Source organism: Scatophagus argus, chromosome 7, assembly GCF_020382885.2.
Source record: "Scatophagus argus isolate fScaArg1 chromosome 7, fScaArg1.pri, whole genome shotgun sequence".
Lineage (NCBI taxonomy): Eukaryota > Metazoa > Chordata > Actinopteri > Scatophagidae > Scatophagus > Scatophagus argus.
The window spans coordinates 3765040-3783876 of NC_058499.1; the positions used below are offsets into that span (position 1 = coordinate 3765040).

The 18837-nt window shown below is 40.6% G+C and overlaps 3 protein-coding genes and 1 non-coding gene across 7 annotated transcripts; 1 reads left to right on the forward strand and 3 right to left on the reverse strand.

Moving 5' to 3' along the window:
- Nucleotides 1-29: 29 nt before the first annotated feature.
- akip1 (A kinase (PRKA) interacting protein 1) lies at nt 30-2723 on the reverse strand. 3 transcript variants are annotated; one of them, XM_046394719.1, is made up of 5 exons: nt 2379-2723; nt 1634-1825; nt 1453-1527; nt 1230-1370; nt 30-485 (listed from the first exon to the last, which is right to left on the reverse strand). In XM_046394719.1, exons 2-5 carry the CDS (start codon nt 1790-1792, stop codon nt 336-338), a joined length of 525 nt encoding a protein of 174 aa, XP_046250675.1. In that variant the 5' UTR covers nt 1793-1825; nt 2379-2723; the 3' UTR covers nt 30-335. The 3 variants fall into 3 exon arrangements, with proteins under 3 accessions (XP_046250675.1, XP_046250677.1, XP_046250676.1); XM_046394721.1 differs by having other exon boundaries at nt 1634-1922; XM_046394720.1 differs by lacking the exon at nt 2379-2723 and adding an exon at nt 2192-2314.
- Nucleotides 2724-3389: 666 nt separating this feature from the next.
- Nucleotides 3390-6384, reverse strand: rpl27a (ribosomal protein L27a). Of its 2 annotated transcripts, none has more exons than XM_046394716.1 (5): nt 6306-6384; nt 5583-5646; nt 5407-5482; nt 4357-4531; nt 3390-3569 (listed from the first exon to the last, which is right to left on the reverse strand). In XM_046394716.1, exons 1-5 carry the CDS (start codon nt 6306-6308, stop codon nt 3441-3443), a joined length of 447 nt encoding a protein of 148 aa, XP_046250672.1. In that variant the 5' UTR covers nt 6309-6384; the 3' UTR covers nt 3390-3440. The 2 variants fall into 2 exon arrangements, with proteins under 2 accessions (XP_046250672.1, XP_046250673.1); XM_046394717.1 differs by lacking the exon at nt 6306-6384 and adding an exon at nt 5937-5958.
- LOC124062649 lies at nt 4878-5007 on the reverse strand. The gene has a single exon (XR_006843988.1). It is a non-coding gene; the product is annotated as a small nucleolar RNA SNORA3/SNORA45 family (small nucleolar RNA).
- Nucleotides 6385-7438: 1054 nt separating the features above from the next.
- On the forward strand, nt 7439-13031 carry LOC124062617 (E3 ubiquitin-protein ligase TRIM33-like). Its single transcript, XM_046395535.1, has 8 exons — nt 7439-7803; nt 7979-8118; nt 8819-9005; nt 9097-9701; nt 10552-10675; nt 11271-11345; nt 11842-11994; nt 12544-13031. The coding sequence occupies exons 1-8, from the start codon at nt 7648-7650 to the stop codon at nt 12745-12747; spliced, it is 1644 nt and encodes a 547-aa protein (XP_046251491.1). The 5' UTR covers nt 7439-7647; the 3' UTR covers nt 12748-13031.
- The last annotated feature ends 5806 nt before the right edge of the window (nt 13032-18837 follow it).

The window sequence follows — 18837 nt, forward strand, 5'->3', positions numbered from 1 at the left end:
TACAGACAAACCCCCGCTGTAAAAAGAACAAGAGATAATACAAATACTTTATTTCAATACACTGATGCGGTGTTAGTGCATGTAAAAATACTGCATTACATGATGTTCTAGGATAGAAATTGGACACACAATCTACATAATAAAATACTCAAGTAAGACGCAGTAAAATATGGCTTATCAATATGCAGCATATAAAACATTTCAATAGCAAAATAAAAAACTCTTAATGCAGAAAGCAGTTTAAAAAACAGGCAACAAACACACAACGAGCATAATTAGCATCGCTCCGTTTAGTTATTGAAGGTTGGAGGTGACGGCTTTGGTCCGGCGAGGCGTCAGAGATTAAAGGTGAGGTTGACGCTCTCTCCAGCTTTGACGCTGACCAGCTGAGTTTGCTGCTGAGACTGGGACGTGCTGGCAGTGACGGTGTACGTCCCCGGGGAAACCTCGATGAAGAAGTCTTCGCCTGCTGCCGACACACGTCCCTGAGAGGAATGAGAAGCAAAGATTTTAATGTTTTTGTTCCGAGCAGCGACCAACACCACCAAGATCCACCTGTCCAATAGAGGGACTTCACAGGCGTTGCCTTCAAGGAATCTGCACCTGAACTTCTGATTCGAGAATCACTGTTCCATTTCAGGGTATTTTACTTAAGAAGAAGTATTTGACAGCATTGATTGACGGTGTAGCCTTGTCAGAGCCAACTGCGGCATTTTCAGTGTCATATTTTAGATTTAGCTGACGCAAATAATTTAACACACTGATTCTTGAAAAGCCCCGAGTCAGGCAAACTAAGTCTTCAGAGCTACATTAAACAATACTTTTGATACTGAGCGAGTTTCTTTACGTGCATGTGCTGCCAGTACTGGTATTCCCACTGAACATCAACACTTGACGGCTTTCAGCTCACAGAGTTGGTTCACCGTTCTGCACGATTAAAATCAAACATGTCTCACACTCCACTATGCAATCATTTGAGTCACACAAGCTGAGTGTTTTCAACCCCTCAGTGCCAAACATTGGCAGAACTGAAGTAAACAATCGGATCACTGAGTAACTGGCAAATTAAGAGATTATTCTTAGATCTCTGAAATCTAAACTAAACCTAAAATACCAGTGAGCGCTGAAGCTGTTTAATCTGGAACAAATGAGTTCAAATGAATTCAAATGAGATGAAATAAAGGGGAAGCTCTACAGGAGTCTCAGAAAAAGCAGCAGGTCATTGTTACTTTGTGGCCTGGAGCTCTTGCGTGTTTTCTGGCTGACAGCGCAGGGGTCGTCGTCCCAGCAGCCGGCCGAGTGTGGAACCTGGACACGTGGCTCCTCTCAGTGTCAGTGGGCTCAGTGCAACAGCCGGACTCATAAAACCTCTGCAGCACAGAGAACATTCACATGTACCTCCAATATATTACAGGTGTGAAAGAATAAGGATGCAGGCAAATGGTCACTGACCCTGCACTGATAGGTCATCTGCGCCATGAGGTCTGCGATGGTTGCAAACACATCGTCGAGCTCTGTGTGTGTCCTCTAAAAAAGCATGAGGATTGGGAGAGGATGAGTAGAAATTAAACAAAGAGCCAAGATCCAAATTTAAATGGATGACAGAGCCATAATAAAGGAAATATGGCAGCACCTTGACAGGGATTTCTGCGTCTTCATCTGTAGCAGTGGGGGTCTGGGGAGCTCCAGTGCTTGTCCAGTCTACACTCCGCCTGGAGGCCCGCTCCAGCACCTCCAGACCCAGACTGGCAGACCGCCGCAGAGAGGACTCCAGCCAGGCTTGGCTTGCCATGAACAAGTCCAGGGAAACTCAGACACCTTTCACCTGAGTGGACGCACCAGCACAGAGCACTCAGCCAGGTTTCCTTAACTCACTGTAACATCCAGTAGACTAGAATTTTATTCCAAATACAGTTTGGGAGCTGAAATGATTCAAAAGATTAATTAGTAGTTCTGATAATCTACCATTTTTAAGCAAACATGCCAGCATTTAAGCAGGTCCATGTGAATATTTTTTGTTTTAATTGGTCTTCTTTTATATCAAAAGAGCATCATCTTAGGTTCTGGGAAATGAGATGGTCATTTTTCAAGATAAATGCAAAGACCGCATTAATCTTTTATTGAAAAAAGCAGGCAGACTCAACTTATAATAAAAAGCAGGAACCCTAATTTGACATCAGATGTAACTTACTGAAATTTAAAATCCAGCATATCAGTTAAATGTTAATGTATACCTCCTTAGAATACAATCAAACCTGATTGAAATTACGACCTTTGAACCAAGCCACAAATTATCCACCTTGTTTGGAGTACAAGTGGACGCTAGGAAACAGCGCATGCGTGAAGATTAAGAGTCGCTTATCTCAGGAAGTTCTTACTTTTTCTCTTTTGAACAGCCAGCGGTCACTTTCACGGCTTCACTCACATCGCCGAGAAGCAGAACACACACCAACTGCGCACGTCAGCTTCTCCTAACGTCATAATGTCTTCACTCATTCACGTGTTGTCAACAAATCTCGAGCGAAGAGATTATTTACGAGTTTAGCTGCTCAGCGCACTGAGAGCTGGACGTCTCCGTACGTAAACATAAATGCGGAAAAACAGCACGGCTCTTCTTCTTCTTTCAGTGCATATACAGTCCTCAGTATTAGTCCATTCGGCTTGTACAGTTCAGCATTCAAGTCCCTTAGCCGTGGCCGTGCTGTTTCCAAGTGACAGGACAGGAAATCCTGCGTGTTAAACCCCGCCCCCCCATATAGAAAACCCGCAGATATTCAGAGTCACGTGGTTTCATTTTGGTAGGAAATACGAGTATGTCTAAAACATGTCTCGCACTATCCAAGTTTCCAGTTCAAAGATCCCCGTTACGTTTCTCACTCACGGTCACCTTCACACTTTGCCCTTAAATAGTTAGGATATGAGCATCAGCATTGAGAGCTCACAGACACACAAGCTGTGCTGAACAAAGGAGGCCTTTTTCAAAATGGTCCACAAGCTATAAAGGCTGAGACTAAGTGATATGCACAAAAAAAGTTACATAGCAGCCTGCTTAGAACAGACTATATGAAAATACCTTTTCCTGTTGCCGCTTTCTCTGTCGTCAATGTGTCTCCACAAGCGGTTTTCAAATCATAACAGGACATTTAAGTTGGTCCATGACAGTACTTCACATCTAAAGGCAGATGCTTTGATCCACATAAACCAGTCATATCTGAAGTGGATATTTTATAACAAAGCACAGGTTTTAACATGTTAAGGTTTCAACATCATGTTAATTATACAAAATTTCCAGTGCAGGTTTACATTTCCTGTGAGCATTAAGGGTAGGTTGTAGAGCATATCCGAACATCCATATAAAGAGGCATTTACATAAGACATAACAAAACATGTAGTTTCCATTTATACAGTTTATTTTTCCAAAAAACACACTGACAAGAGCGTTATGCCATCAGCACACAGGCTCCTCCCACTGCCTTGATCTTCTCCTCGGCCCGTCGGCTGAAGAACTTGGCCTTGACGATCACAGGCTGCTTGGGCAGTTTTCCTTTGCCCAGAACTTTGTAGTAACCCTGTGAAATTTAAAAACAACATTGGATAAGCAACCACATCTGCATGAAAGGCCATCTTAACCGGTACACTATTTCCATGTATTAAAAATAAAAATAAAAAATATAGAGCAGCTCAAGTTGCAATATCCAGCAACATCCTGTTAATAAAAACAATTTGGTTTGAACACTGAAACTGGAGGCCAATAGATCAACTCCACTCTTCAACAAAAAGCTTAACATTAATTCAATGTCCAGGAACACATGGTTAACAGTTGTATCTAACACAGACTTTATAAACAACATATGCATAAATTTAAATACGGTTATGGAGATTCTCATTAACGCGGGTTGTTCAGCACTTAACAGTACATTCCTCTAATCTCCATCCAACACCAAATTCAGCAGTTCCTTTTCAGGTGACTCATGCTACTGTCCCTCTTATTCTAACCGGCTGCAAATTTCAGTACAGACTGGAACATACTGAAAACGGAATTACAACAGTGGGAGAAAATTAAATTATCTTATCTTCCACTCTGTGTCAAGCATGCCTGTGTGTAAGACTCACACTGAACAATACACCTGCCACACTGCCAGAGAACTGCCTACTTTAGCTCAAAGACGCACTGCAAAAATCTCATCACACACATGCGAAATGGTGCTCGGCTTTTTGAAGTTACCGCAATCAAGACATGCAGAGTCTCGGACATTCAGACTGAAACTGACCCCAACACCTCCCACCACTGCTTTAATATGGATGATTGCTGTTGACAACATTTATTCTGTAATGAAAATACTGGCCAATACTTACAGCGCGCACAGCATCGATGATGGGGGCGGGTCCTTCGGGCTTCTTGCCATAGTTGAGCCTGGTCTGCTCACTCACCAGAGTCCACAGCTTGTCCAGGTTGATGGTGGGGCAGTGGGCTGTGTTCCTCTTCAGGTGGTAATGTCTCATACCCACCTTACCGAAGTACCCCGGATGGCTGAGGACAGACAGGAAGGACAGATAAAGTTCATTAGCCGTCAATCCATGGCAGGAAGATAACAATGACTCTTGGCCATAAGCTGGTAAACTACTGGCTGTATTTGATGGCCCAATATAAATTAGCACTTTGGCAAGTAGGGGTTGCTCTTCAAGCAAATTTCTAGGCATAATCAGACAATCTTCACACAGTAAGAGCACATAACTGCACCATGTTCAAATTATTCAAAGACACACCTCGTTTACAAAGAACCCATGTCACTTTTTTAAGTCTGCTTGATCAACATCTGATTAAACACGACCACAGCAACAGTCAGAAGGACAGCAAGTACAATCAAAGCACAACAGTTTGTAACTGTCCATGTGGATGACTGGCCTACACAAGAGCCAGTCGGTGAGTAGGACCAGTCTTCACTCTAAGAGGACTCTAGCACACCAAGACAATGATTTCTGTCAAGATGAGACTCTAGTCTCTACAACATTAACATGGACTGCTGGCTGAACAGCACCAACACAGATACAATTAACAAAACAACATTAATGGAAGACTAATGACAACACCCATGCGTACCATGTCAGAAAACACTGCAGATCGACCTACAAATTTTCTATATTATAGATATTATCAGAATCAGTTAATTGAAGATGACTGATGAACAATTAGCCATTTGTGATTCTTACTGGCAGATGCTGCACCTCAAAAACTATAAAGCAAAACAAAACATTTGCTGCAGAGTATCTGTAAACAGAAATGGGCATTACACATTTTATTCAGGCTATTTTTTTTGCACATATACAGGTCTGAAACTGGCTAAAGCAGGCCACTGACAGACTGTCTCCAAACCCCCTAATATCTTCATATTATGCAGCACTTACTATTTGTCGAAGTTGATTCTGTGGTGATGCATACCACCAGCATTACCACGACCTCCAGGATGCTTTCTGTGCTTGCCTGTGGGTTGGATAAGTTAGAGTTAAAACCCTCTAATCAGACAAAGACAGCGACGAAATACTTCATAGATACTAAGGCCACTTTGCAGGATAAAACTCACCAATGCGACCATGTCCGTGGCTGACGTGCCCTCGGAGCTTCCTGGTCTTAGTCTTCTTGGTAGGCTGTCAATACAGGTTTGATGCAAGTTAGAACAACTATTAAGGTTCAGCAATCGTAGTCCTATTACTGCCCGAGCGTCTAGCTGGCTAGCGAGCTAAAGTAGCCGAATAAGTTGCGTCAACGACCCTGGCTGTTTACCAGCTTCGCAAAGATGTTAGCAAAGACTTTAAACTAAAAAAGATGCTCCCAGTCAGCTTCTCGTAATAAAGTGGTAACAGAAGCCTGAACCACACGCTTAACGACTGACTAGTTTAATGCTGCCTGGCATCATATGAAGCTAATGCTATTTCACCTGCATTTAGCGACACTTTAAACGCTTGGCAAATACAACATCATGATTGCCACATTAGCGAATACCTCTGTCACATAAATGAAGACGAGAGGTTTTGTGTATACAGTCACACCATGCGAGTTACCACAGAGTAACAGAATATGATAGCTTACTGCTACAGCCCTGGGCCTAGGAGAGCCGAGCTCACACTGTCAGTCGCTCACAAATATCCCTAATGTTAATAAATCACAACAATAACGCTCAGTAAGTGTCCGTATGAGATTGATATACAGTAAACTGTCATCGGATGGTAGCTCCCTGTAAGTTTAAACAAGGATGGGCACAGATTTAGCTCAGTTTCAATGCACAGGGATACATGATAACACCTACCATCTTGGAGGCTAGTTGAAAGAGGAACGGGATTTGTAAACCACGCGGTTTTGTGCGAGATTTTGCTCCTGGAAACAAAGTGCAAGGAAATACACAGCGACGCCTAGTGATGGATGACGGAAATGAATGAATATTATGTGTTACAAAGGAGTAATACATAATACAGCCACCTAACGTTATTTAATAGATTAAATAAATATATATGTCCCTCTTTGTTACTGAAAGGTGCACAATGAGTTAGCAAAGAACTGACTGTGTAATGTGTGATGTTGCATTTATTTGGCAGATGATAAGTCCAGAATGAATTTTGTTGTTTTGTCAACACACTCTACACATCGTAGGCTTTCATAACATGTTTGGGTATTATTTGATGGAGTGTAGTAAACATAGGACTAAATTAATATTACAACTAGAAGGTTGTAAGAATAGAAAACACAAGAATGAGTTGAATATGCTGCTTTTCTTTGCATCATCAGGTTATCATATGATACTGTTTCAGACACAGTCCAAGTAGAGTTGGTCAGCCAGTTTGTCATTGATCAGAATTACAAAGAGTGAACTCCAACTAAAGACAAAACGACAAACTTCACTAGCTGAGCTTCACCGAGACGATTCACTCAGGGACGTACCTTATTTCACGTTTTTGCTGTGGAGTTTTCCTACATGCTTCATGCACAGGGTCCCTTGGCTATGGTGAAAGGGAGATAATGGCATCACATGATTATACACAGTTCGTAGGATACACTTGCTTGCGGTGACTCTCAGTGAACAGCGCTGAAATGTCGGGAGGCTGAGGTTGGATCAGCTGTCCTCCAATCAAATCATCCGTCTCCCCCTTGATACTGAACACATGGGTCGGTATCATCCCTCTCATCGTCAGCTGCCATCCATCCGGAGACACATTCACCTGGCTCTCTGAAGTAGACATCTTGTTTGTTTCATTGCTTTGGTTCACATCCAGGTAAGATACAGTCATGATGCAACGTAAACCTGATTCGTGTGAGTTATTACTGTTCTGTCATTAATTGTTATGTACTTAGTGTTGGTTTATTTTGTAACGCACATGTTGTGACTTATATTGACACACACACACACACACACACACACACACACACACACACACACATATATATATAAGTACTTTTCTTGTACAAATGAACAAGCAAATGAATCTTAAACTGGTAAGCACCTTCTACAGCTTCTTTGGTGTTTTTGTGTTTGTTTTGTTTCTTGTATTTTGCCATCAAACACTGAGCACACAAGAGATTTCAAACCAGCAGCTTCTTCATTGTTTTCTCCATCTTCTCCAGTTTTTCACCCCAAGAGACCTGATCTCCTGGAGATGGCACACCTCCCTCATAGATGCCATGGCTACTCTCCTGGCAGGCAGCCGACCCTGTTGCCATGGGAAGCCAAGCTGTCACTCGAGGCCATCCCATCTGAGACTGGTTCAGAACCAGCAACAGCAGCAGAGGAGACAGGAATCCCAGCACAGCACGTAATGCAGACACAGTGTTAGAAAAGGCTTTAATGATTGAGCAGAGGGTTGTCACCGCAGCTCGATGAGTTGAATAGTGTTGAGGAAAAGGGGGAAATCATCAAAGGGTTATTGATATTTAATTAAGCTACTGATATGACTGGAATGATATTAAACCTTTTGTTTAAAAAAATAGCTCTGCAGTACTGGATTCTGCGAGATGGGAACGGAGTCTAAGCAGTCTTGCAACGGACAGACAAGAGGAGCCTCTCTGACAACCGGAAAACGACAACGACAAACGGGAAAAGATGTTGCAGCTGTGTTAAAAAGAATAAGGTAAAAGACAAAAACACATGGGAACATATTCTCCTAACAACACATTAGGAAAATATACTTAAGTAAATGTACTTAAGGAATATTATTTGAATTTTATTTATAAGAAAATTGACACAACTTATATAAGTGCATTTAGTAGCTACAGAGCTGGAGAGGTTTAATCAGCTTAGTATAAATACTGAAAACACTGACGTTATTTAAAGTTATTTTTCCTTTTCGCAAAGTTATGGCTTCACAACATAACCTAACCCCCCTAAAACCACAAACAGTTATTGTTTACTTTACTGTTTGTGTATGGATGCATCAGCTAAGATAAAACATGTTAGTTATCTGATGAGGAGGCAGTGGGTGCTGTTTTGGACTTGCTTTGAGAGACCAAGGCCAGTTGCTCTCCCCAGTCTCCTCAGTCTCCAGTCTTAATGCTAAGCTAGGCTAGTCACTCCCAAGCTCTCGTTCGATACAGAAACAGAATTAAAAAATGATAAATATGACACAAAGAGATATAAAAGCGGTATTGAACATCTTCTAAAAGAGAGCAAATATTCCTTTTTAATGATGTAACATTGTTATATGAATGTTACATTCATTTCTAATGAAAAAGAGGTTTTCACCGATCAAGAAATTGTCTTGCCGGTGCCATTAGAGACAAACATCCTACCAGATGGCACCAAATCAACCAAGCTTCCATTCATTTCCACAGTATTCACCCAGAGGCCCAAAGGATTCTGGGTGATTCCTGCATACCTGTAGTGAGCCTGGAGCGTCTCAACTTCCAGTCTGTGTTTTTGTCAGCGTCTCTGCAGCCTGTGGTGTCTCTGGTACGACTGCCATGTCAAACACAAGCCAGGCTCCACAGTGACGCCCCCTGTTTGGATCGTCCTCAGCAGGTACTGAGATGAAGGTCGAGTGACATGTGAGTCCAGGATTAGCACGAGCTCAGTTTGATGGCCTCTCTTTTCTCCTTGTCTCTGCCTGCAGAATGGTTTCAGTGAGGCAAACACTGTGGAGGTAAGAGAAGCTTCACCGCCGTGTAAACCAGCAGGGCTGTCTGATCTCAGTCAATCAGATTCAACATCAACTTCCTGGACTGAACCGTACTGTCCTGACAGCTCCTCCTCTGAAGAACCAGAGCAGGACTCAGGCTTTGACTATGAATCTAATCCAGATCAGCCTTATATCTTGTTTGACTCTGGATGTGATGAATGGGACCCGGATGGGAAAACCGATTCAGAAACATTTTATTTGGATCCAGATCCAGAGCAGACCGTGGTGATCCAACTGGATCCGGAGCCGGTGGCTGGTCAGGATCGATTCCTGGAGCTGGAGGATGAATGTGAAGTTAAATGTGAAGTGGATGTAGTTCAAGTGGACAACAGCGAGGATCAAAAACCTGATATTTGCTGCTCACAGGAGGAGGCGGACTCATCTATCCGGCAGCCTGAACCTGGTGCAGGGACTGTGGAGATGGAGAGCGAGGATTTTTGTGCTGTGTGTCTGAACGGAGGAGATCTGCTCTGCTGTGACCGCTGCCCTAAAGTTTACCACTTGGCCTGTCATATACCTTCTCTCATCAGCTTCCCTCTGTAAGTGCTGCATGGACACCAGTACCAGCAGGCTGTGTGCATCATTACGAGCTGTGAACACACTTTTGTGACCACAATCAAAACACCAGTTGGCCCACACTGTTCTCTTGACACTCGTTACAGCGAAGCAGTTGCCAGCACTTCTGAGCAGTTGTGCACAGTTCAACCAAAGGATGAAGTTTCCTTTTTCAGATAGTTTTAGAGGCTTGAAGAAGTAAAGCTATTGAGTGCTTTGCAGCAAAAAGCATAAACTGGAAAAAGATTTTTATAAAAAGAAAAAGAAAATATGTTTTATATCTTATTTCATATTTATATAATGACTCTGAGGTTGGGACATTGCAGACATTCTTCTCTCCTCGTAACTCAACTCAACATTTGGATTGGAGGAGAAAAGGATTTGAACCACAGTCCCTGTACTTGTCAAGTTGATTTGAGCCAGTTTCTGTGGTTCTCTGTCACTGAGTCCACTGAGTCCACCAGAGTCTCTTTCAGACAAGTACAGCAAATCTGTGACGGTTCATCTTGGAGATGTTACGTTCCCAAGATAAAGGTGGTGTTCCAGTGATTTCGTGTTTTTTGCACTCTTTTTTGGACAGACAATACTGAGCCTGTGGTTTCCTGTTCACACTGCTTCACTAGTTTGATGAGCTGTAGTTAAGGAATATGTCAGGGAGGACAGTAGCGTTTGAGACATGGGTTATAAGAAGTAGCAGGTTTTGGCTTCACAGACAATAGATTGGTAGATTGGTAGAAGATTCAGTAATTTTGTTGCATTTATTGAAAAATAACATAAGCCATAATTTTCTATTCTCTAAATTATGAAATAACTGCAGTCCTGTGTGTCCTGCAGAGGCGACTGGGTGTGTACGCTGTGCAGAACCGACCAGGAGCCTGTGGAGACCTACGACTGTGAGAACATGAACTCCTGCGGAGGAGTCAAAGCTCCATACACCCTGTCCAACCAGGACCAGAGGGTGAGCTGCCAGGAGGAATCACTTTGGTTTCCGAGCTGCTCATGAGATGTGAAGTACACTCAAGAAAAAAAATAAATACATTTGCAAGCTGCAATTTCCGTATATGAGTTCAATGTAAAGGGTCACATTTAATGCAGTTTATTTCTACCATGTTGAGTCAGTGTGTATGACCCTTTACATTAAACTTTTGTAATACGATGTTATTAGAATAGTGTATATGTAAAAGAATACATCTGTGAACTTTGTTTTACCTTTCCTTAACCAGAGTGGCTTTGACACTGGTGGGTATTTTTGTGGTAGTCCTTTGTGTTAGTGACTGTATAATTGTACTGCATGAACCAACACAGAACCACACAACTAGAAGTAAGCGGCATTCAGAAAATTTGCTCACTATGCCAATATTTATCATCGATTTAATATTAATTTATTATTAATATTAATATTTTTTTCCACAGCAGCAAAATAACTTGCAGTAACTGTTTCCCAGACTCTGATAGTGTCAGCCCACGAGCAGATGAACAGATGTGTTTAATGACAGAAATGTTTATGTTTGTGTGCATGTGTGTGTGTGTGTGTGTGTGTGTCTCCTGTGCAGAGGTGTGAGAAGCTGACTCTGCTGTTGTACTGTCACACACTCAGTGCTCCGTTCCATGAACCTGTCAGCCCCCTGGTCAGTCCAACAGATTTACATTAAAATCTCTACTAATCTTTAATACTCTAACATGTTTACTTTGTAGAAACTACATTTAATAAAACAACATGACTGTACAGAACAGCATTTAAAAAATGCAGTCAGGAAGATGTTGTTCAGTGACACGTTAACGTTATGTCTGTTTCCCAAATTCCGAATGTTACACTTTTCTATCACAACAGCTTCTTTTTGAACTTTCACCACATAAACATAAGAGTGAACAAATGCTTCTGTTGCCAACATCACATTTAACTTTTTTTTCCACATACTGTAAATCAAACAGAACGAAGCAACCCCTTAGAAAGAATTCATCACAGCACAGAGTTTTGGTAGTGTGTAATGGTTATAACAACTTACCTAAGAAAACACTGGCTTATTGCATTGTAACGCTCCAGTTAGCTTTCATAACAAACTGCGGTGTTGAAATGAAACCAGTCTCTGCTACAGTGATGTCATCTCTGTGAATGTGCTCCAGGCCCGAAACTACTACCAGATCATCAAGAGGCCTATCGACCTGTCAGTGATCCGCAGGAAGCTGGACAGGAGCAACACTCTGCACTACTTCACTGCCGAGCAGTTTGTCGATGACGTCCTGCTGATGTTCAAGAACTGCGCTACATTCAACTACGTAAGAATTTGAGTGGATTTTCCTCTTTAATCTAATTTCTGCTGTAATTGAATCAATTCTGCGCCATAGCCTGCGGCAGTAAGCTCCACATGTAGCAGAAAACTGGGCCACTTTTTCAATTTGATTTAAGTAGAGACGAGCAATCAGTCTGTGTCCATCTCCTTTAAATATTACATCTCAGGTGATTTGGATTCTGACATTTTAACCTCAGCCGAGTCCTCAGCCACGCTGGAGGTCGCACTTCAAGCTGCAGGCTAATGTCAGCACGCTGATGTTCACAGTGACTGACAGTGCTGGCAAGGTGCATTGCTGTATGTTTATTTAGTTACTCATCTCGGATTAGCCTGTCATCATGTTAACATTTAATTATTAGCACTAAACACACAAAAAAACATTATTTCAGGCTCGTAACAGTCACAGACAAGGTGTTTTTTTCTGGATATTCCAAAAATACAACAAAAAGCAAAACCAAAATAAAAGCTTCCTAAGCTCCTTACCTAAACTAGAAAAACAGCTTTTGATTTGCATTTCTCTCCCTTTGCTGTGCAGCCAGACTCAGAGGTGGCCCAGGCCGGTCGAAACCTCGAGGTGTATTTCTCGAGCAAACTGAAGGAGATTTTTCCTGACCAGACATTCCCATCTGCCAGCCAGGACATGACGGACAGAGCTCGCCTCCGCTGGCTCGGCAGGAAGAGAAGAGAAAACTACAGGAAGAAGAGATACGTGTTTAGTGGGAAGAAATATTACCTTTAGCTTGTTGAAACAAAACACAAAGAACCGTGTGTTGCCAGAGTCTTTCAGTTAATGCAGAACATGTTGAGGTGAAGCAAACTGTTACAAACATTTTGTACTTTTACTTTTCCATGATGAAAAGCAAATGATGGGGAACCAGGCAGGTCATTTAATGTTTTCCCAGAATTTCAGTCATTGTTTTTATTCTAAAGGATTCATACTGGTTAAGAATTAAATCTGCCAAATGTAAACTGATCAGATTATTTTGGATATTCTGAAAAATGTTTAGTAGTAAATGTGTCATTGAACATTTTCAAGTGAAAATGAGGAAAAGTTAGGAGGGTATTTATGTGCTGCTTGGGTTTTCTGATTTGTGTGATGTGTTTTACATTTGGTTTATTTATTTATTCTTAAGGTTAAACCAGGTCCTCAACGCTCCAAGCCATCAAGGTAATACGAGAATTCTTGCACCTGGTTTTCTACTTTTTTTATAGTATGCATTGGTTTTTTTTCTTGGCCATTAATTTCTTTTAACAAGATAAAAGAAAAGTGAAGGGGACACTGTTACTGTTTTCAAAGGGTTTTGCCATTCTTATAAAAAGAGAGTACATATAACTCAAAATGTACAAAGAAAAACTCTACAAAGCCCCCCAAAAGGTTACAGACAGACTCTTATATAACATTGAGTCCAAACAAGCTGGGACACAGTGTACACATAAATAAAAGCAAATGCGATAATTTGCTAATCCTTGTGACATACATTCAAATTAAAGGATTTTTTTCAGTCGATCTTGTCTGGTATAAAAGTTCTTCACCCAGATATGACACTTAGTGGAGAGTTCACTTGGATAAACGGATAAAAGACATTCTTAAAATGTATAAACCGACACCAAAACAAATTCAAGCTTATGTACTTACTACTTACTGAAGTAAAACTGGAGGTTAAAAGCCTTAGCACACTGAAAAAAATCCACTGTCCCGGAAATAATGAGCTAAGAATTATACTGAGTGACATTTTAATCATTTCCTAACATTGAGATAAGCAGAGCATAATTACTTCCTCAGGTTTCTTTTGTAAGTGGATTTACAAACTGGATTTACAAAATGTTACAAAAAAACAGGGTTTTTAGGTTTATTATTATTATTTTTGGTTTTGTCGTTTGTCAGTGTGCTTCTCCTGGCAGTCTTTGTTACTATGCACTACTACCCCTCTAGGGGGCGCACTCACACCTTGGCCTTTGCTGTTTTGCTCAGAATTGCAAAATGACCCCAAGCAAAGCGATAAAATTATATATGATATGAACCCAGAATTTAATTTAGTCAATTTAGTCATTTTTGTGTTGTTTTGTTACACCTGAGTCGTGTGTCTTTACAGACTTCCTATTGAAAAGTCTGGACGGCATGTCTCAATGTGGACGCACGTTTCTAATCTTTATGAGAAAATTTTTGTGAAAACTCATCGTGAACTCCTCCACTTGCATCCACTTTGTTTTTATTTTTGTAAAAATGTATTAAAAAAAAGTAAATGTTTACATTTTTAGAGGACTACAAAAATACATTCTCCATCAAAGCAGACTGATTTTAGTTGATTTTATTTACAACTTAATGACATTTACAACTGCAGAAATAATGAAATTCTGCAAAAATAATTTAATAAACCAAGAACTTCTCACATTATAAAGAGAAACTGAACACATATTCTTTTTGTCATAGTGGCAGCCATAGAAACTTGAGGCTACATTTCTTAAACTGAGTGTCAGATTGATAACTGAAAGAAGTACAGGCTGCTTTCCTTTTGTGTTTTCTTTGGAGCTACCTCTAAATAATAATTACAACTCTGATCTACCCTGTGCGGATTCGTCTAGTAGCAGACGTGACAGCTGTTGTTTCTCCTGGACTCTGCCGCAGTCCTTGGTGGTCTGCTCGCTGTGTGTTGTTGCTTTCAGTTTTTTGATTGTGGTTTTTCAATTTTCAGCTCCTGAACATGATATTCATTTTTTAATAAGTGCTCCAGGACATTTTATTCTTCCAGTGTGCTTTGTTAAACAGGAAAGAGCATAAATTGACTGCCATTAGTGCCAGACAGCTCATACTTTCATACTATTTTTCCAGAATGTACTTATATGAAATATAATCTGTCAGAACAGCTGCATCATGAATGCTGCTTTTACTTGCTGAACCAAATAAAATACATTCAGATGGACAAAATCTGTTGCAATCCCTGACAAAACCCAGTCTGTGCCGGTTTTAAACACTGTACAGTATCTTTGATCTGTGTTTACATCCACTATAGGATCTAAAAATTGTCAACCACCGGATGAAGACATCCATGAGAAGGAGTTTTCAGGGGGCCAGCAGCCTTGTGGCTCATGTTAAGATAAGGGGGGGAAATTGACTGTGAGATGTTTTCAAAGGCAGGTTTATTCGACTCTTGTGTCTTTTAAACCCACTTTATTCAGTCCAGTAAACCTCGGTCACATGTCTGCTCCCTTTGTTTTCTTCCCTTTCTCTTTTCAGTCTTTCTTTCTCCGTCTTTTTGTGTTGCAATGAGCAGATGTTTTATTTGAGAACATCAAAAGCAGCTCTCCCCCTCGCCGTCTGAAGTTTGGTGAATCACTAATACTCACAGAAAGGAGAAAAAGACCGACGGGCCTCCAGCTGCAGTGGTCCTCTTTAAAGATAAGACCTACAGCTAATGTTTAGAACAAACTCAAGACCATGCATTAGCCACGATTAGACGCCCGATATTTTTCATTCATCTCACATTCATCACTATGTTGTTTGAGACGTACTTCCTCCAAAACGCTGCCTGCCCAGATTTGTTGGTACTCTATGTGTTATTTAGGGTCAATCCGACTCATTTTCTGTTTTTACAGTCTCAGTAAGTTATTGCATTAAAATGCTATTTGAATTATCTTGTCTGGCAGTGCGATAAGTGATGTTTTCCTTGGACAGTGTTGAGAGCAGAGCTGATGTATATGCCACCTATTAGTTTTATGACCAAAGATGATCTCAGTAAGGGTAAGGAATTTGGCTCAAAGAAGACATATTTTAACTTATTTCTGACTGTATCTCAGTGTAAAAGCTCTGTGATATAACGCAGAAAGAAGATAATGTTGCACATCAGTTTTTGCTCTCAACTTGGGAATATTCTTGTGCCAAAAACAGAGATTTTGATGCTTTCAAAGTCATAAACCTCAAAATAGAATAGACTCAATGATGACCGGCACACCATCAGTTATCACTCATTTTACTTCATAATTTCAAGATTTCAGCTGTGGAAACACACCAAACCATCTCCTCTGATGCCCAAATTTGGGACTCAAACTTGGGAAGTAGAGGAAGAAGTGGCCTTGAACGAGAATGAAGGATGTCATACAGTGTCTTTGTTTGTGCTCCAGTCACACTGAGGACGATGGTTCGTACCATGACGTGTTCAAGATGTGTATGTGAATTTGTGAAGGGAATGACTTCAGCTGGACAACAAGCAGTACAGGATGATCATGAGCATTGGTTTTAAAAGTGTATTTTCAAAGTCACATTAATTCATTGGTTATTAATTCATTGATTTATTGGAACAATTAACCAGTGAGACCTCTGTCAAAATGATTGATAGCTGCCACCTCAAGTCACTGATGCTCCTTCTGTGAAAGTGGTTGAAGATTAAGACTGCATTTTCTCTAAACCCTGTAATTTCCTGTAACAAAATCAAAGACTTTTTACTGTTTGGCTTTCTCAAATAAGATAAATAGGCCTAATTGTGATTTTTTTCCCCATGTATTCACTCCTTCCACCATCTGCAGCTGCTGGAAGCTCAAAAAGGTTTAATAGGTTTTGCTCAAGAAGAACAGCCCCCTCTGCTGGTTTGGTGGCAAGTAGGAATCCACCATTTCCTCCCCAATTCAAAACTGTACAGTAACACACTGTATCATCATAAGCAAATCATACAATAAACAATAATTATGCACTAAACTAATTAAATTTCCATTATCATTAGTTGTAATTGTTTCTTCTTGATAATTTATGGACTGAATTGAGTCAGATTTTGTATATCTTGTCTTGTCTTGTATTATTTTTAGGTGTTTATATACCATGACTAAATATATTTTACAAAGTTTACTTTGCGTGTTATGTTTTTATGTTTATTTTTTTGCAATGTTTTTTTGGTTTGTTCTTTTGTTTAAAACTAAATTGCTAACTTAATGCAAGTGACACTAAGCTAAATGCTAGGCTAAGCTAAAACAAGCCTAACAACCAAACTACCAGTATGCTAAAATAAGGTGGGGTGGCTAATCCAAGCTACAATGAACCAAACAACAAAATAAGCAATCACTTGGCCTGTCTAAGGTAAATTAAGTTAAAATTAAGCTAAAGCTAAACTAAGCTAGGCTATAAAACCAAATATGCATCACCCACTTCCCTTTGCTTGTCTGAACTCAAGTTAGGTGAAGTTGCTGTCAGTTAAAATGAAGTAAATATGCCTCATTCAAGTTACTTTTCAATATACAGATATGTGTCAGAGTCACCTGTAAACTCAACTGCTGATAATTACTTTACAAATTTCTGGAAAAAACATTAGGCTACCCGCCTAACGTGAATGACATTCAGTAACAGCAACCATTTAGACATTTTTAAACGGCATCTCCTGTTTGGCCAACAGCCATGAGGAAACCTCCAGTCCAACATAACTCTTCCCATGTTACACATGGAAGATAATCTCATTTCACAGAATAAACTTTCCAGACAGATCCTTGGCACACAGGCGTTATGTAATGATGTTCCCAGTGTGCTGTGCTGCCCTTTGAAGTTGATGCGTTGAGGTTTCGTGTGTGTGTGTGTGTGCAGCTAGGTGAGAATGATGTGTTTCTCGGTGTGTGTAGCTTTGTGGGCACATGACGTCGTCTCATGTGAAAGCCTCTTTACAGCCACGTGTTGATCAGCTCGGGAGAAAGTTTCTCATCTTTCGTCTTTCTCACTCTGCCTGATTAAAAGCTGCCATGGCTGGCTGGGCCTTCCACTGTGTGCCTGACTTGGAAGTAAAGCACAGGAATTTGGTCCTTCCTGATTACAACATGGATGTCCACCGAGAAGTTTTGATGATGAGAAGCATGAGAGGAAAAGCTTTTATTTAAATTTTTGTATTGTTAGAGCATTTTGCTTTTTCTCTCATCCAAGGCGTATGCAGCTGATTGAGGTCATCAAACTCGAGGGTTTCAGTATTCAAGGCTGATTAAAAATCTTACTTTATACTAGTTTGACATTAAGCATGATTGGGACAAACATATTTTCCCAATATGCAATAATAATCTCTCTGTGCCTCAAAATTCCCCTTTGTTCTGAAAGAATTTAAGTGACGTATTGGTGATTTCAGTCCTCGTCTGAAATCCCAACACGTAAAGCAATATGGTACAAATTATTTCGCCTCGTGTGAGCTGATTTTCAGGGTATATGATATCCAAACATCTCTGAATGGAAAGAGCACAGTTTGGTAAACATTTCAAAAGCCTGTGCAGTCTGCACACTGTGCATTATGAATGGACTTGGATGCATATAATACGCTCATATAATACGCTCAGGCTCTTTTCATTTTTCATTGCTGTACTTATAGGTTCAACACTGTGATCCTAAAGTCAACAACAGGGTGCCCCCCCAAACTCCAAAAAAGGTAGTTTTGAAATGTTTCTTCACTCTCACATTGATCTACCAACTTTGCCAACCCCAAAGTTTAGGCTGAAGACGGTGATTTTATGTAATGTCTTTAACACCAAGACATGTGTAGCCAAGTCATAAATTCTACCTTCTCCTTTCTAAAGTCAAGGGTAAAATTTAAGACTTTTGGAAGAGGGTCACTGACTTTGCACGCAAACAGATACAAGATCAAATGAAGCCAGTTTTGATATGGGCCCAGAATGCCCAGAACCAGCATGCAAGAAGGTCAGGGGGGACAAAAATGTGGTTTTAGTCTAAAGAACATTCGTTTTGTTGGCTGACGTCAGTGTGTGTGTGAAAAAGCTACTGGAGGAAGATTTATTGGCTGTTTGTGCCACATTTTGTGTCTCAGCTGAAGCTGGGCGAAATGGATTGCTGGTTTGGATTGATTCAGTTTGGTGT

Excerpts from the sequence above, each read along its gene's own strand:
- LOC124062617 (XM_046395535.1), top strand. The coding sequence starts at position 7,648 with ATGGCACACCTCCCTCATAGATGCCATGGCTACTCTCCTGGCAGGCAG. Across the intron at positions 7,804-7,978 it reads CAGGAATCCCAGCACAGCAC|CTCTGCAGTACTGGATTCTG; the intron begins GTAATGCAGACA and ends TTAAAAAAATAG. Across the intron at positions 9,702-10,551 it reads TCTCTCATCAGCTTCCCTCT|AGGCGACTGGGTGTGTACGC; the intron begins GTAAGTGCTGCA and ends TGTGTCCTGCAG.
- akip1 (XM_046394719.1), bottom strand. The coding sequence starts at position 1,792 with ATGGCAAGCCAAGCCTGGCTGGAGTCCTCTCTGCGGCGGTCTGCCAGT. Across the intron at positions 1,528-1,633 it reads ACGCAGAAATCCCTGTCAAG|AGGACACACACAGAGCTCGA; the intron begins GTGCTGCCATAT and ends ATGCTTTTTTAG. Across the intron at positions 1,371-1,452 it reads AGATGACCTATCAGTGCAGG|AGGTTTTATGAGTCCGGCTG; the intron begins GTCAGTGACCAT and ends TCTGTGCTGCAG.
- rpl27a (XM_046394717.1), bottom strand. Across the intron at positions 5,483-5,582 it reads CCACGGACATGGTCGCATTG|GCAAGCACAGAAAGCATCCT; the intron begins GTGAGTTTTATC and ends TCCAACCCACAG. Across the intron at positions 3,570-4,356 it reads TCATCGATGCTGTGCGCGCT|GGTTACTACAAAGTTCTGGG; the intron begins GTAAGTATTGGC and ends TAAATTTCACAG.